The 14,567-nt window shown below is 38.1% G+C and overlaps 1 protein-coding gene across 3 annotated transcripts in view; it reads right to left on the reverse strand.

Annotated features, from left to right (window-relative positions):
* Positions 1–1,484: 1,484 nt before the first annotated feature.
* The window catches only part of CEP41 (centrosomal protein 41), a 50,116-nt gene continuing 37,033 nt past the window's right edge, over positions 1,485–14,567 (reverse strand). For all 3 annotated transcript variants that reach the window (XM_043872569.1, XM_043872571.1, XM_043872570.1), the window contains 6 exons: positions 9,055–9,199; positions 7,219–7,370; positions 6,762–6,829; positions 5,580–5,694; positions 4,915–5,130; positions 1,485–3,960 (listed from right to left, as the gene is read on the reverse strand). In XM_043872569.1, coding sequence (XP_043728504.1) covers positions 3,812–3,960; positions 4,915–5,130; positions 5,580–5,694; positions 6,762–6,829; positions 7,219–7,370; positions 9,055–9,199 — 845 coding nt within the window. In that variant the 3' untranslated portion in view covers positions 1,485–3,811. The remainder of the gene's footprint in view (positions 3,961–4,914; positions 5,131–5,579; positions 5,695–6,761; positions 6,830–7,218; positions 7,371–9,054; positions 9,200–14,567) is intronic.

A 14,567-nucleotide genomic window follows, 5' to 3' on the forward strand; every position in this document is an offset into this window, starting at 1 on the left:
CGGGGTGGCAGGGGGAAAGAGGCAGCAGAGTTCTGTAAACACATAAAATCATGCGCTGAATCCCGTTTTGTCAGAATTCAGTGCTGACAAATTGCCACCATTACACATTTTATGCTATAACTGACCTGCGTGCCAATTTAAGGACATGGCAATAGCAATTTCAATAATTACTGCAATTTTAGGAAAGTACTACTACCCAAATGTGTTTTGAACACTTGGGAAGCACAATGTGTCCTATTTATTGTTTTTATAGGAAAAACATATTAATTTTAATCAAAAAAATAATTGAATAGAAGATAAGCATATCATCATGCTCACATAAACTGATGTAAAATACACATTTCTGATGTTTCTTAAAAAAAGAAAAAGGAGAGTATCATGGGAGTTACAACTTTGAAAGAACTGTGAAAAAATAAAAGCACATTATAGATACTGCGAGTATTTTAAAACTGGAGAAAGAAAGGTTCTTAATGATTATCTTCCTGATAGAACAGGAAGGGAGTCATGGATTTAAATCCAGGAGGACAGAAATTAATTATCCCCCCTAAAAAAGTCAGAGAACATAAAAGACAGAATCTACAACCAATATATAACATGACAGAAACCAAAACCAACACAAGAAAAATTGCCTACATATTTCTTTCTAGCCCAGGACTCTGATTTCACTTATATTCCACAAGGGAATTAGAGAAAAGAAGGTTTTGTTTTGTTCTGTGTTCTTGGTGAGTAGCCTAAAGTCTTATGAATTTTTGTATAATCTCAATAGCACCACAGGAAAAATCCCTCAGCAACTAATGAACACTATTTGTTCTCTTTTAATTCTGACTTACACCCTAGTCCAATATGATTGTGCTAGTTCTGACTTTCTACTGAAGGTGAAAAATAAAATTACTTTTAGGCCATTCAAATCATTCTATGCCTTTCAGTAGATTAAACCTGACATTATTACAGCCCGAGATGTTCTTTTTGTACTCGAATGAGTAATGTTGCCTTCTCCTCCCTCTCCATTTCTTGCTTTCATGCTTCTCTCCTTCCTACCTTCCTTTCTTTCTTAAATACACATCCCTTTAGAGTACTGAACGTATTAGTTAGACTTTGACCATCACTGTCGCTCAGACAGAGGAGTAGCTGTACTTCGAGGAAGCATTGTCCATCTAGGGGGTCCTAAGTTCCCAGGCAAGAGCAGCTCGTCAGCCTCTGCAACACTGATGAGAGTCCCATGGTATTGTGTTTAAGGTGGCCATCAGTCCCTGCTGGGCATGGAGAGAAACCCAGACCTTCTGACTAGAGAGCTGAGGTCTCCTGCCCTAACTGGAATGATTTCCTGATTCATTTATACAAAGAAAACATGCGTTCCTGGGAGATACAGCATAAAGAAGTACACTTTCCCATCACCCCAGTCTCATGTGACTCCCCACAGATTATCTCAACAGAGAGGGAGTGAGAAGTTGGCAGACTTCGGCATATTAATAGCAAACAACAAATTAAGAACTATGTACTTTAATTGTCAACATTCATAATTGCACAAAGTATCACAGATCACTTAAATAATACATGTCAGTTAATCTAATGAAGAAACTAGTAATGTAGAACATTCAGAGCAATACCGTGAGCATGTAAAAACTGTCTGCGAGTGACATTTAACACACAAAGTACAGAATGAGAACAGGTCTTTGAGGAGTAGTTATTTAAAACCCTTACCAACAGGCAAAGCACTACGGAGAAACACACATCAATATAGTCAACCTGCCAGATCTCTCAACTAAATGCACAGCAATTCTAATAGGTTTGGCTACACTGACTGTGCACACATACATAGTCATTTCAAACACTCCAGTGTTGTGTGGTGATGGGAATGCAGAATAGAAACAAAAGGGGCTACCACTTACTTGTAAAACTGAATCCAGTGGGGGAAATCTAGACTCCTGACTGGTCAACTTGAAAATGGAATAAACAGAACTCTGTCACAGAGAAAAAAAATTTTTTTTCTTAAAAATGTATATGTGTCCAAAATGGCTGAAAATCTTGTCTATGCTAGGGGAAAGTTGAATGTGGAAAAATTTGCATTTAAAAAAATCTATGCTGTAAAGAAAATAAAAAGCCAGAGCATTTTGGCATTAGCAAAAGGCTGAACTTAGTTCTCAGGCAATAAATTTATGGGGAAACATGACAGGCTCCTCATTAAAGCTTTGTGTACGTTGGCTGAATTTTATACAAGATTCTTGAATCTTATGGAAAATTGGGCACGGCTTGACATCTGAACAATGTCCCTGGTTTGTTTGATTTCTAAAGCATCGGAAAATGTTGCACTTTGGAAATCAAGTAGAGAAGAATAAACACACTAAAATAGAACTGGGCTGAATCTGAAAGTTATTTTTCCATATGTCTCTATAAGATATTTATTACCTTTATTTTTCCTACAAATACAGCTTCCCATGCTGGAAATACTGTGATACCTTTTTTTTTTTTTTGGTGGTGAGAAAAATAGTCCTGTTAAGACAAATCTTACCCAGCAGCAATAACCACCTAAGGATAGGCAATTTTCAGCTGGCTTTTCAGAGGCTGGTTGCCATGACAAAGAGCACAATTTATTCCTCAGTCCCTTATCACAACTACAGATCACAGGCTGTAAAAATTAACAAGCCTCTTTTTCCTTTTCCTGATGATTTCAGAGCTCCTCATCCTTACCTGAGGTCTTTTGTTCCCCCAATTAAATGGAATGAATGTCAGTCATCTAGCAATTCAATTAATGCCGATTCAAAATTCTGGCCAAACAAGAATCTATAATCACAACCTCCTAATCACAGCTCAGTCATGAGAATGAAAAGTAAGCAGGAAATTGCACTAATTACTCAATTAGACTAATACTGTATTTTTAAGCAAGGATTTAAGGGGTTGTCAGCTTTGACAAAGGACTGTGGAGTCGTCCTCACCTTGTGGGCTGGTAGTGACCCAACCACAGCCAGTGTTTTCAACTGGCCATAATTTCTACCCATCTAATATGGATATGCCTGAGCTGGATAATGGAAATTTACAACTAATAAACCAACCACAAATGAGGGACGACTCCAGGGGGCTTCAATGAATGACTCTCAACCCAGCCCTGTACAGTGGATAGGGCTTTCCCATGAGGGTGGCTGGGCACACATCATCACCTGTGCTGGCCCTAGGAGAACATCTTGTGAGGGGGAGCTTTGCACACACGTGACAGCGGCTACTAAATCTTAACTGAGTAATGCTCACAGGTATCGGCTTCCAAACTCAAGGCAGAACCTGCCTCGGGTGGGTGCTGGGCAAAAAGCTCCTGAGCCAGCAGGTCCACACCTGATGGGGACCCTGGTGGCGGCTGAGAGCTATGAATCATCCGCACCCCCAGGGGCAGCTTCTCAGGCCACAAAGCCTACCTAGAGAACCTTTGTGAAACCAAGAACACTAAGTGAAAAAGAACTGGCTGGGAAGGACACACAGATGTGCCTGAAGTAGTTACAAAACAATGCAGGATACAGACCAAAACAAACTCGACCTTATTTTTTAAAAAATGAAAGCCTAAAAAAATTAAGACTTTTTTCCTACTCAGTTTCAGAGACTTAAATATTCTGTAAACAATAGGGAGGACACTAGAGCCTGTCATGCCTCTGGTTTTTGTAAAAATCCTTCCCAAGCTGGATGTGGGAAAGCAGTTGGAGATAGGAAGAGGGCCTGATACACAAGCTTAGGTCTTTGCAGCAGTTTCTGAAATGACCACCTTGGGAACTGCTTGGGGTTCCAAAAGGAGAGAAAACATTTATTTGACTAAGGCAGACAAAGTCTTTTACTTCCAGGGTTTGCCTTGCAGGTGGCCACTGCCCAGTGAGCGGGGATTCTGGTGGCTGGCAGGGCCCCCCGCGGGGAGGTTCTGACCACTGCGGGTACCTGGAACCTTGGCATCTCTTCCAGAAGCGTTAGCTTGGCTCAGCCGGCCTGGAGGAAGCAAGAAAGCAGGGAGCAGAAATGCAAAAATGATTGCAGAGACAATCTGCCAAGTATACTTTTAAACTAATGAAGTCTTATGCTACAAACCACTTTTAAGCTAATGAAGTTCTATTCAGCATCTACTTTAGGTTAAAACCTACTCTTGAGCCTTGAGATCAATTAGAAGGTAGGGAAGAGGGTAGGGATGAAAGGAAACCCAGATTGCTCTTCTTTCCTTCCTCTCTATTATCCCAACCAACCTCGCCTATTTGTCATTTCTTCTCATAGAGAAGGGAACAGCAACATTTAGAGGAGAAAGAGAAAGCACTGTGCCAAAGGAAAGGCTGGAAGTGTAAGAAGAAGCAGCAGAAGGAAGCAAAGTTTTCCAAGAAGGAATTGAGGGCTTCCCTGGTGGCTCAGTGGTAAAGAATCCGCTGGCCAATGCAGGAGACACGGGTTCAATCCCTGGGTTGGGAAGACCTTCTTGGAGAAGGGAATGGCAACCCACTCCAGTATTCTTGCTTGGAAAATCCCATGGACAGAGGAGCCTGACAGGCTACAGTCCCTGGGGTGGCAAGAGAGTCAGACATGACTTAGCGACTAAACAACAAAAACAATGGTAATAATGAGGGGAAAGATGGAATACTTTGTATTCCAAGAAGGATTCTGAATGCTTTAGCTTAGCCTCTCAACTCCGCCCGAGACACCCACTTTATTTGACTGAAAACTTCTCCTATTTTGGTTGTCTGTGTGCAATGCCTAATTCTTGCCATCATCTGGGAGCACCTCCACTCACTCATTTCCCCTCTCCTCACACAGCACCTGCATACTTCCCTCCCTGCTGCAAATATTTTAAGAATCTGAATATAAGAGATCAAGCTTCTCATATGATGAGGTTGGTGTTCAAAGCTGTAAATCTCAAGTTCTACAGAAACATTATTTCCAAAGGTCAAAATATCTTACTAGGATTGTCTGCAGGACCCTGGTCCTCTTCCAGGTAATATTCTATTTTCTTTAGGTCTTCTGGGGTAAATCTCCATTTATTCTCAGCTGGTAGGGGCAGCACTTTGGGGCTGGATCGTTTCCGAGCAGAACCAGGAGGAAGGGCCTGCTGGCAAGACGCTGGCAGGGAACCTGTAATCAGTCCTTCTGGGAATTTCTGAGCTAAGACTTTTAGACCTAGGTATGGAAGATCATCAGAAAAAGCAGTGTTAGCACAGTGAGGCCAAGGCAAACCTGGAAAGCAGCCCACGTGTCTCCTCAACACAAGGACGGGAAATCTTTCTTAATTGCTTCACCATTAAGTAAATTACCCCAGAAAATGTCCGTTGTTATGTGGGATTTCTGAGAATTCCACCAGAAATTGCTTTGCTCAAGTCTTCAGCACTGAGGCTTGCTTACAGAGCCATAAAGCAACATCATTCTTTCAGGAATTAGAAACATGTGCTGATTGAGCTAAGGGAAGTTTCACATATCCTGCCTCCCTTCCGCCAGCATGGTTTTTTCTCTTTCCAGAACACTGAATTCTGAGCTCTGCAGGGGAGGGGAGGGGGAAACTCTAGGAGTGAAGTTGGAGTGTAAGTCCAAGTATTCGCCTTTTAAGTCCAAAGCAGAACATAGCCCCTCACCTCCGGAAAGCATGAAGAGGTTCTCAAACCCCCGCTCGCACATGGTGGTGGCCGCCTGGCTGGCCAGCCTCTCATCGTCATCGTACAGGATGATGATCTTGCCATGGGCGTTTTTCTAGGAGTCAGATGAGTTAAGGTTTGACCACACTGAGCTAATGCTCCTAGACTATACAGAAATGCCCAGGGAAGGAAAGCAGTCAAGGTTTGCCTATCTTGAGTTCAGGGAGCACAGGACGACCCCTCTTCAGGGCATCCTGAATTTTTTTTCCTGTGCTGAAAACCAACACAAGCTGGTATCCTTTTATTGTATATATATGTATATATATATATATGTATATATATATATATATATATATACACAATATATATATATATATATATATATCTCCAAGATGGCACTAGTTATATACTGTATACTCTTTGGCCCTTTCATCTATACAATCCCGGAGAGCAATTATAACCTCCATTTATAGTTGAGGAAACATAAAAACTTTTGTGCCCAATGTATCCACGGCAGCCTTACTTAGAACAGTAAGAAAGTGGGAACCACCTAAAAGTCCAGTGCTCCAGAGAGGAATGATTTAGTAAACTACAGTAAATCTAAAGATGAGATATTTTACTGCATCAAAAACAGAGTTTATAAAGAGCTTGTATTAGTGTGGGGAAATTTACTGTAATAGGAAGTGGGGGAAGCAACACACTAAATTATATATATGACTTTCACTTTGTTAAAGTCACTACATAGAAGACCGCCTGGAATAAAATACACAAAAGATACCGTAAGAGTTTGTTGTTCAGTTGTGTGGTTATCGGGGATCTCAATTTTCTTTTTTATATTTTTCAGTATTTAAATTTTCTATTTGTACTATTCTTATGAGCAAATTAAAATTTTAAGAAGAAAAAAATTAAAGTAGAAGGAAAAAATTCACTCCTTACATTTTACTTGGGGAAAATGGGAAAAAAAATCTTTCTGGGGAAAAAAATGTCGAAGGACTAACTGTCAATAGATCCTAACTGTTAATCTAATGTTTCTTGTCCAACTGCAGGACGGACTAGAAAGCAGCCTCAGCAACAGCTAAGGATCCAAATTCTAAAATATGCTAAGTTAGCTAATTAATATTGGTAAATTTGATTCTTACAATCCTTATACCACCCAACTCCTTAAAGTGCAACAAAGGATACATACTCAAGAATATCATTTGAGTAAGGGTTCATTGTTCTAGACAGAGTTGCAATTGGGTAACTGTAAGCTGCAAAGAGAAGAAAAAGCTTAGGAAGTTTGTAGTTCACAGTACAACTAGGCCCCAATCCCTAGCTGCTTTAACATCTAAGAGTTAAAAGAAACATATTTTCAAACTCACTAGTGATAAACCTAAATACTTCTGTGAAAGAGAAGAGAACAGGACTCAATGAACAACAGGAAGCACTGCTTCACTGTTTCTGACATTTAGCCCTGGGCCCCTGATCCCTCTGAGAATGTCCCCAGCCTCTCTCAGAACATGCAGTGGAGCCAACTCACAGGTTCCCGGAACCCATCTGGCTAGCACTATGCTGACCACGGGTGGGGGTCGAGCCTGCCCGGGCTCAGGTCTGGGCTCTGTTCTTGGGAGTGAGACACTGAAAAGCCTTTCTCTCTTACCTCCAACAATGTGGCACTGCTGGTAAGAGTCTCTATCTCGCACATCTAGCAGCAGGAAAGGGCAGTCGGGATAAGGTTTGTCTTTGGTATTGGGCTCTGTTTTCTTCACAAGCCCTTTGTCTAGATCCAGTTCCCCAACACCACTGATGACGCTGCAAGTGAAAAAGTAGGCCGGCAGACACTAGTCAGGGGTGGGTGGCTTAAAGGTCAAATGCGTTTTTTTCACAATGGCGACAAGAGTGCTCAATGTCTTTTCAAAAAACACCTCAAAGAAAAAGGAAAATGGATATGGTGTCTCAGTTCTGTCTCTGAATGCAAGGTCCTATGGATGGATTCTTATTCTATCACCCTGGACACCAAGGAAGGGATCCACTGTCCATACTCACCTTCAGAGAGTGCATGTTAGGTCATTAGCATGGCAGAGGGGGTAGAAACTGTAGGGCACATGCTGCCTCCAGCAACAAGGGCAGCATTCAGAGAAAGAAAGAGGCGAACAGTTAATCCAACGGAATTTTGATGAGTGTAAGAAAGCAGAGCAAAAGGAAAGAATAAGGTTGACAGGACAGGAAAACTGAAGACATTTCTATGTATATTATGTGTAACATAAAGTAACAATGGTATTTTAATATATTTCATATACCATGACTTATCCAGTATGTCTTATCCTCAATGTCTTCAATAGTTATCTGTAGTCACTTAAATTTTTATAGGTTACGAAGTTGAGGTTGAAGAGGCTTTTAGATTTTGTGGCATGTGATAAGACGGTGGAAAAACTATGATTAAAATGAGGAAGCTGTTTCTGACCCATTTCTGAAGTCATATAATTACCAAAATTGCTTGCCATGTTAATATAGGCAAAATATGGCATAAACATGAATTGGAGAAAAAATGTGTTATGATCAAAATGGCAAGCAGTGAAATATCTGCATTGGGATAAGAAGATGATCACTTTTCTGATAATATGAAGACACACATGCCAAACCACAGGTTAGTTAGTATGTAGCAATAGTTCCTCTCCCATCACAGCAAGTCAAATTCTGCCTTTAAATCCAATGAAAAACTACAACTATATGCCATATAGTGCATATTTTGTTGAACCAAAGAAGAAAAAACTCTATGTCATGTGAAACTACATCCTCATGGAAGCCTTGTTTGTCTGTCTTGTTTTGAATGCAATTTTAGAGTCCATGCACAGAAGTAGTTATGAAAATAATAGTAGTGCAATTGACAATAGCAATACTGTCTCCAGTAGAACTAGCCTGTCTGGTAGAACTGTTTTACCAGTAGAAGGGATGCATATATGCAGAAAATTAGTACCATCTTATAACCAACAGTGAATATAGGTGAGGAAGTACTGCATCGTGAAACTGCCATGTGCATTTGAGAGTTGACATCAAGGCTGCTTTCACTCTCCTTTGCACCTATTTAATATCAGAGCACTATATGTGGCACTCTATTTTTCTTCTGATTCTAGACAGGGTAATTATAAGCTGCAGCAGACAGAAAAGGAGAGGGGGGGAAATCATACTCTCTGAGTCAAAAGACAGCGTGGTTGTAAAACTGAGTCCTAATAGCAAACTTGCATATAGGAAAGCTCAGAAGAAAGGGGTTGAGGAGTGAAAATTAATGCTCTCCTATCAATAGATGCTTGCATTAACTAAGAATGCTGTGAAAAGATTCAGGAGGTGGCATTTATATAGAGAGAAAATCAAATGGCTGGGATGAAAATGTGGGATTTCATGACGCCAACCTGTTTCTAAGGTAATTAAATCATTGACATGGTATGTAGATTAATGAAGGTAAAATGCAGTGAAAACATGAATCTGATAAGAGCACCTCTGAAGAGTCGAGCGGCTAAAGTCCCCGGCTCCCTCACTGTTTATGAACTGGACGGGGCTTGGCGACTGCTCCCCAGGGCTCCCATTCCCGTTGGTCTTGGCAGTGATTTCGGCATCAGGCTCTGAAGTTGCAGAATCATTGTCTAAAATTTGCAAATGAATAAATAAATAAATTTAACCTCAGAATTTTTATTTACTTGTTAGGTAGTTCCACTGAAAGTAGGTGGAAAAAGGAACTCATACAATCATTATTAAATTGTTCTCTAAGTTCTAACATACAGATTCTCAAACTGTAGCCTGTGGACCCCAGGAGTCCCCAAGACCCTTTTTCAGGGGATCTGAAAGGTGAAAACTATTTTCATAATACTATGATGTTATTTGTCTTTTTTACCATGCTGATATTTGCACTGAGGGTAAACATGGCAGTAACATTTTCTAAAAAGTCCCTGATAAAGTAGTAATCATAATTTTTATTAAATGTCCTCCTTAAACAACACACCTTTAAAATATTCTGTGTGATGAAATGGGGGAATTCACACACAACAAATTTGCTACACACCAACATCCCATTGGTGTTTCAAGGGGAAGTATGTATGGGATTTGTGCTACTTTTGCCTTGAACTCCACTTTTATGTGGAAGAAAAACTGACATGAAAACTATAGTTATTTAGAGTTGTGCATTTGGCAGATATTTTCTAAAAGATGATCTAAGTGAATTTCTCATTTCAAGGAAAACAACCAATGGTATTTGTTGCAATGATTAAACTTTAAACAAGAATAGAATTTTGGAAGCTATTTGCCACCAAGAGCTTGACTTCTTTACCATCTTAATGACTTTTCTGATAAGATGGGTGTTGAGGTTAATAAATGTGACTTATTGATATTGTATAACAAAATTTGTCAACATTTGGAAGATAACTCTTAACTCAGTGAAACTAGTGAAAATTAAAGTCGCTCAGTCGTGTCCAACTCTTTGCGACCCCATGGACCATACAGTCCAGGGAATTCTCCAGGTCAGAATACTGGTGCACTGGGAAGACCCAGAGGGATCGGGTAGTGCGGGAGGTGGGAGGGGGGATCAGGATGGGGAATACATGTAAATCCATGGCTGATTCATGTCAATGTATGACAAAAACCACTACAATACTGTAAAGTAATTAGCCTCCAACTAATAAAAATAGATGAAAAAAAAAATAATACTGGAGTGGGTAGCCTTTCCCTTCTCCAGGGTCTTCCCAACCCACAGATTGAACCCAGGTCTCCTGCACTGCAGGCGGATTCTTTACCAGCTGAGCCACAAAGGAAGCCCAAGAATACTGGAGTGGGTAGCCTATCCCTTCTCCAGGGGATCTTCCTGACCCAAGAATCTAACCTGGGTCTCCTGCATTGCAGGCGAATTCTTTACCAACTGAGCTATCAGGGAAGCCCTCATCAGTACTTTCCAAATGACCAATGAATGATGTTATAAAATTATGTATGAGTAAAAAATACATTCAGAGTTCAAAACAGACCAATGGGTTCAATGTAACAGGGTATGAAAAGTTCATTGATATGGTTTCAGATTCCACACTACAACCAACCTTTAAGAAGGTACCAGCTATCAAGTTTTGATGTAGTGTCAAAGAAAAATATATATATTATATGAAAGGACTATTAAAATGTTCTTCCTTTTTTCAGTTACAGATCTGGGTGAGGCCAGATTTTCTTCAGGTTACTTCAGCCCAAAGAGCATATTGCAACAGACTGAATGCAGAAGGTATGAGATATTTGCTGTCTTCTGTTAAATCAGACATTAACAAGACTTACAAAAAGTGTGAAACAATGTTATGCTCCATATATATTTTTGTTTTGGTAACACAGCTATTTTGCATAAAAATATGTTATTTATGTTTGCAATGGGTTTAGTAGTATTATTTTTAAGGTAAATAGCAAATAAATATTCTTAAAATTCTATTTAAAATTTTAATACCCCAAGTATTAATAGATATAATTCACAAAAACCAAAACTCTTTGAGGTCCTCAAAAATTAAGTGTAGAGGAAGATTAATATGAAAAGGTTTGAGAATTTGCTGTTCTAACCAATATAATGAGAGAATAAATAGAAATAAGAAGTGTAGTTATTAAAGAGAATATCAAATTTTAATTTGCATATGACATAATATACCTAGAGACTTTAAGAGAATCCTATGAGAATAAGGAAAATATTCATAAATATGTTAGATTTTAAAATTAATCTAGATTTTAAGGTTAATTAAAAAATAAGCTATTTATAAAATAAATAAATTAAATACTGACAATCAAAATATTTTTTCTACATACCAATTAGAAAATAACATGAAGAACATCTCATTCACGATAACAGCTATAGTTACAAAATATACTCTCCTAGAAAATTAACCTATTAAAGAATGTGAAGGCCCTATAAAAACTGGTAAGTACTTTATAGGTCTTATAAAAATTTTACTTAGGGACATTAAAGAAGACCTGGATGAAGAGAGAGTGACATATTGTGCATATTCCTGACTTAATGATTAAAGTGAAATGATGTTAATCCTTTCCTAATTTAATTTTCAGCCTTAAAACAAATCCCAATGGACTTTTTTTTTTTAAAAAGCTTAAAAGGATTTTAAAGATGAGAAGAAAAAGGATATATGTATATGTAATTTGGAGAACCTGCCTTTTCAAGTAGTCACATATATTGTAAAGGTAAAGGGTCAAAACAATGCAGTAGAACAATGGAAAATTACAAAGAACACGGAAACAAATCCTAGGAGATATAGATATATATAAATAAATATATATATATATACATATATATATATATAAATCTAATGTATGGTAAAGGTACAAAAACCAGTAGGCAAAGGGAGAACTGTTAAATAAATAGTGCTGGGACAATCTGTCAACTATTTAAAAAAAGGAAACTTAGATAACCTCTTCTTATTTTGGATTTTATGACTCTAAAGCACTAAAATGAAAATACAACAGGCTAATAGATTTAATCATGAAAAAATGCAAACCTCAAATATGTCAAAAGTCACCACAAAGAAAATTAAAAATCACAAATTAGAAAAAAAATCCATGACATATGTAAGTGAGAAAAGGTTAATATGCTTAGTTCATTAATATTTTAAAACTAGTTCTTTAGTAGGAAGAAGATTGTATGCACAAAGTAAAAATGCAATCAAGATAAAACTTAACACGGAAAGGAAGCCTTCTTTGCACTCCGTAACTGCAGGCCAGTCAGGCCCCTTCCCCCAAGGGGACTACCTTCAAATATATGTCTCCTTCCAAAAATGAAAAAACTACATATTTTATACATATTTATTTCTCCCGTTCTTACACATCCAGAAAGACGCTATTCGTACTGCTCTACAATATGGTTTGTTGTTTACCTTTTTTTTTTTAACTTAATAACATCAAGTAAAGATTTTTCTCGTTTATTTTCAAGGCTATATTGGTTTCCAATGAATAAAGAGATCATAATTACTTAAAGATTTTACAAATCAGTAAGTAAAAGATGAACATACCATTAGAAAGAAGCAAGAAAGGGCATGTCCTCAAAAGAAGAAATATCTATGACCAACAAACACAGACATGTATGCAAGACTCAATCTCATTTTCAGATAAATTAAAAATAAAACTATTATATACCATTTTTCATCCATCAAACTGGGAAACATTTACAAAAGTGAGAACAATTCAGCACTGGCTAGGATGGGGAGAAATGGGTCTTCTTATTTGTTTGGTGGGAATACAAACAAGTAGAACCTTTCTGGAGATAATGTGGAATCGGCACTGAGCATCTTAAAAATGGTTCCACCCTTGACCATCTGCAGCAGTTTATCTTCAGGAAATAAGTAAGAACCATACAAAAATTTATGTATTTACATTACAACATTCTCTCATAAAAATGAAAAATCAGAAAAACATTAATGGCCAACAATAGGAGAATAATTAAATAAATAATGGCATATCTAAAGGCTAGACATTATATGACAACACAGCCTTTACTATTGAGCTTTCGAAATCTATTTAATGAGATAGCAAAGTTTTCATGATAAAATGTTCAATGAAAACAGCATAATACAAAACTATATACGAAGAGTATGGATTTGGATGGGGAAAATAGACCAAAATGTTAATAGGGTTTATTAGTTATTTTAATTTTCTTCTTTATATATTTTTTAAAACAGGTTTCTGATTTTCTAGAAATCTATTTTAAAGCAGGGAAAAAATAAATATTATAAAAGGAGTTTTTTTGTTCCTTCAAAAACAGCCAATGTGTATACAGATACAGTCTGCTCTACAGGCATTCCTGAGTGAGTTGTTATTCTGTATAGAGCACTAAAAAGACTAATATTACTCACACATTATGGTGTCCTACTTTACAAGAGCCTATTTTGCTCTGCAAATTTATCTCAGAAGAGAAAATTGCATGTGCCCATATGTCCTGGTGTTGCAATCTCGACAATGAATTAAAGGACAAAATCCAGGTACTTTATAATAACCAGGTTAAAATTGGGAGTACTCATATGAGGACACTCAATTATCTCTATTACAAAGAGCCCTTATTTCTCTGCAGTGTGAGAGGCATCCATCAAAAGGTAAATTCCTGTCTTTTCCAGATTCTCTTTATCCTCCCTAACAAAAACAAGCCCAGGGAAATGACAGTTGAGTTGTACAAACCCGGTGTTCAGACTTCCTGAGAAACTTGTCTTGAAATCAGAAGTCAAATTCCTGGCCTACATCAACCTTAACAAAACACATCCCCTTCAACAAGCAGCCGCACACTGACAGCTGAGGGCTTCAGGATGAATAAAGACCTTTGCTCTGTGGATTCTTTTCATGATAGTACACCTAAGAGACTTTCTTTTCAACCTGGTATTTAAGAAAGGAGATCTGGTGCCTATCTGTCTTTCTAGCCTTATCTCATAGCCTTCATTCAGACCCCAGCCAGACTGGGTTATGTGATTCCCCAAACACGCTTGGACTTCTCCGTGCCTTTGCTCAGGCTCAGTCTCACCCTTAGCTTGCACCTGTTGAGACTCCACACCCTGAAGGCCACAGTGTGCACGTGCACACATGTATGGGGACGGACACACATGTGTTGGGGAGGAAAATAATAACAGAAAGACAAGGTTACTCATATGACAGAAATTCATACGACTCCAAGTAAGCAGAGCTGTGTCTTTTTCATCTTGGTAATCTCACAGCACCTAACTCTATGGCCTGTACATATACAGAGAGCAGTAAAAATATTTGTTTAAAAAATTAATTAGTACATTTAAAACATTTAAGACTAAAAATGTTACAACTACTAAACCAGACAGCTTTTCTTTTTCTTTTATTTTTTTCTCAGCTTTTCTTTTTAAAGAAATAAGAATCAGCAAAGCACCAGATAGCATTTCTCAGAGAGTCACAATCTAATTACAGACAGATACATCAAAGTCCCTGTGAACACAACAGCACAGGATTCCACAGTCAAACGGTCAATTTGTTATTTTCCCC

Source organism: Cervus elaphus, chromosome 18 (assembly GCF_910594005.1).
Source record: "Cervus elaphus chromosome 18, mCerEla1.1, whole genome shotgun sequence".
In the NCBI taxonomy this organism is placed as follows: Eukaryota; Metazoa; Chordata; class Mammalia; order Artiodactyla; family Cervidae; genus Cervus; species Cervus elaphus.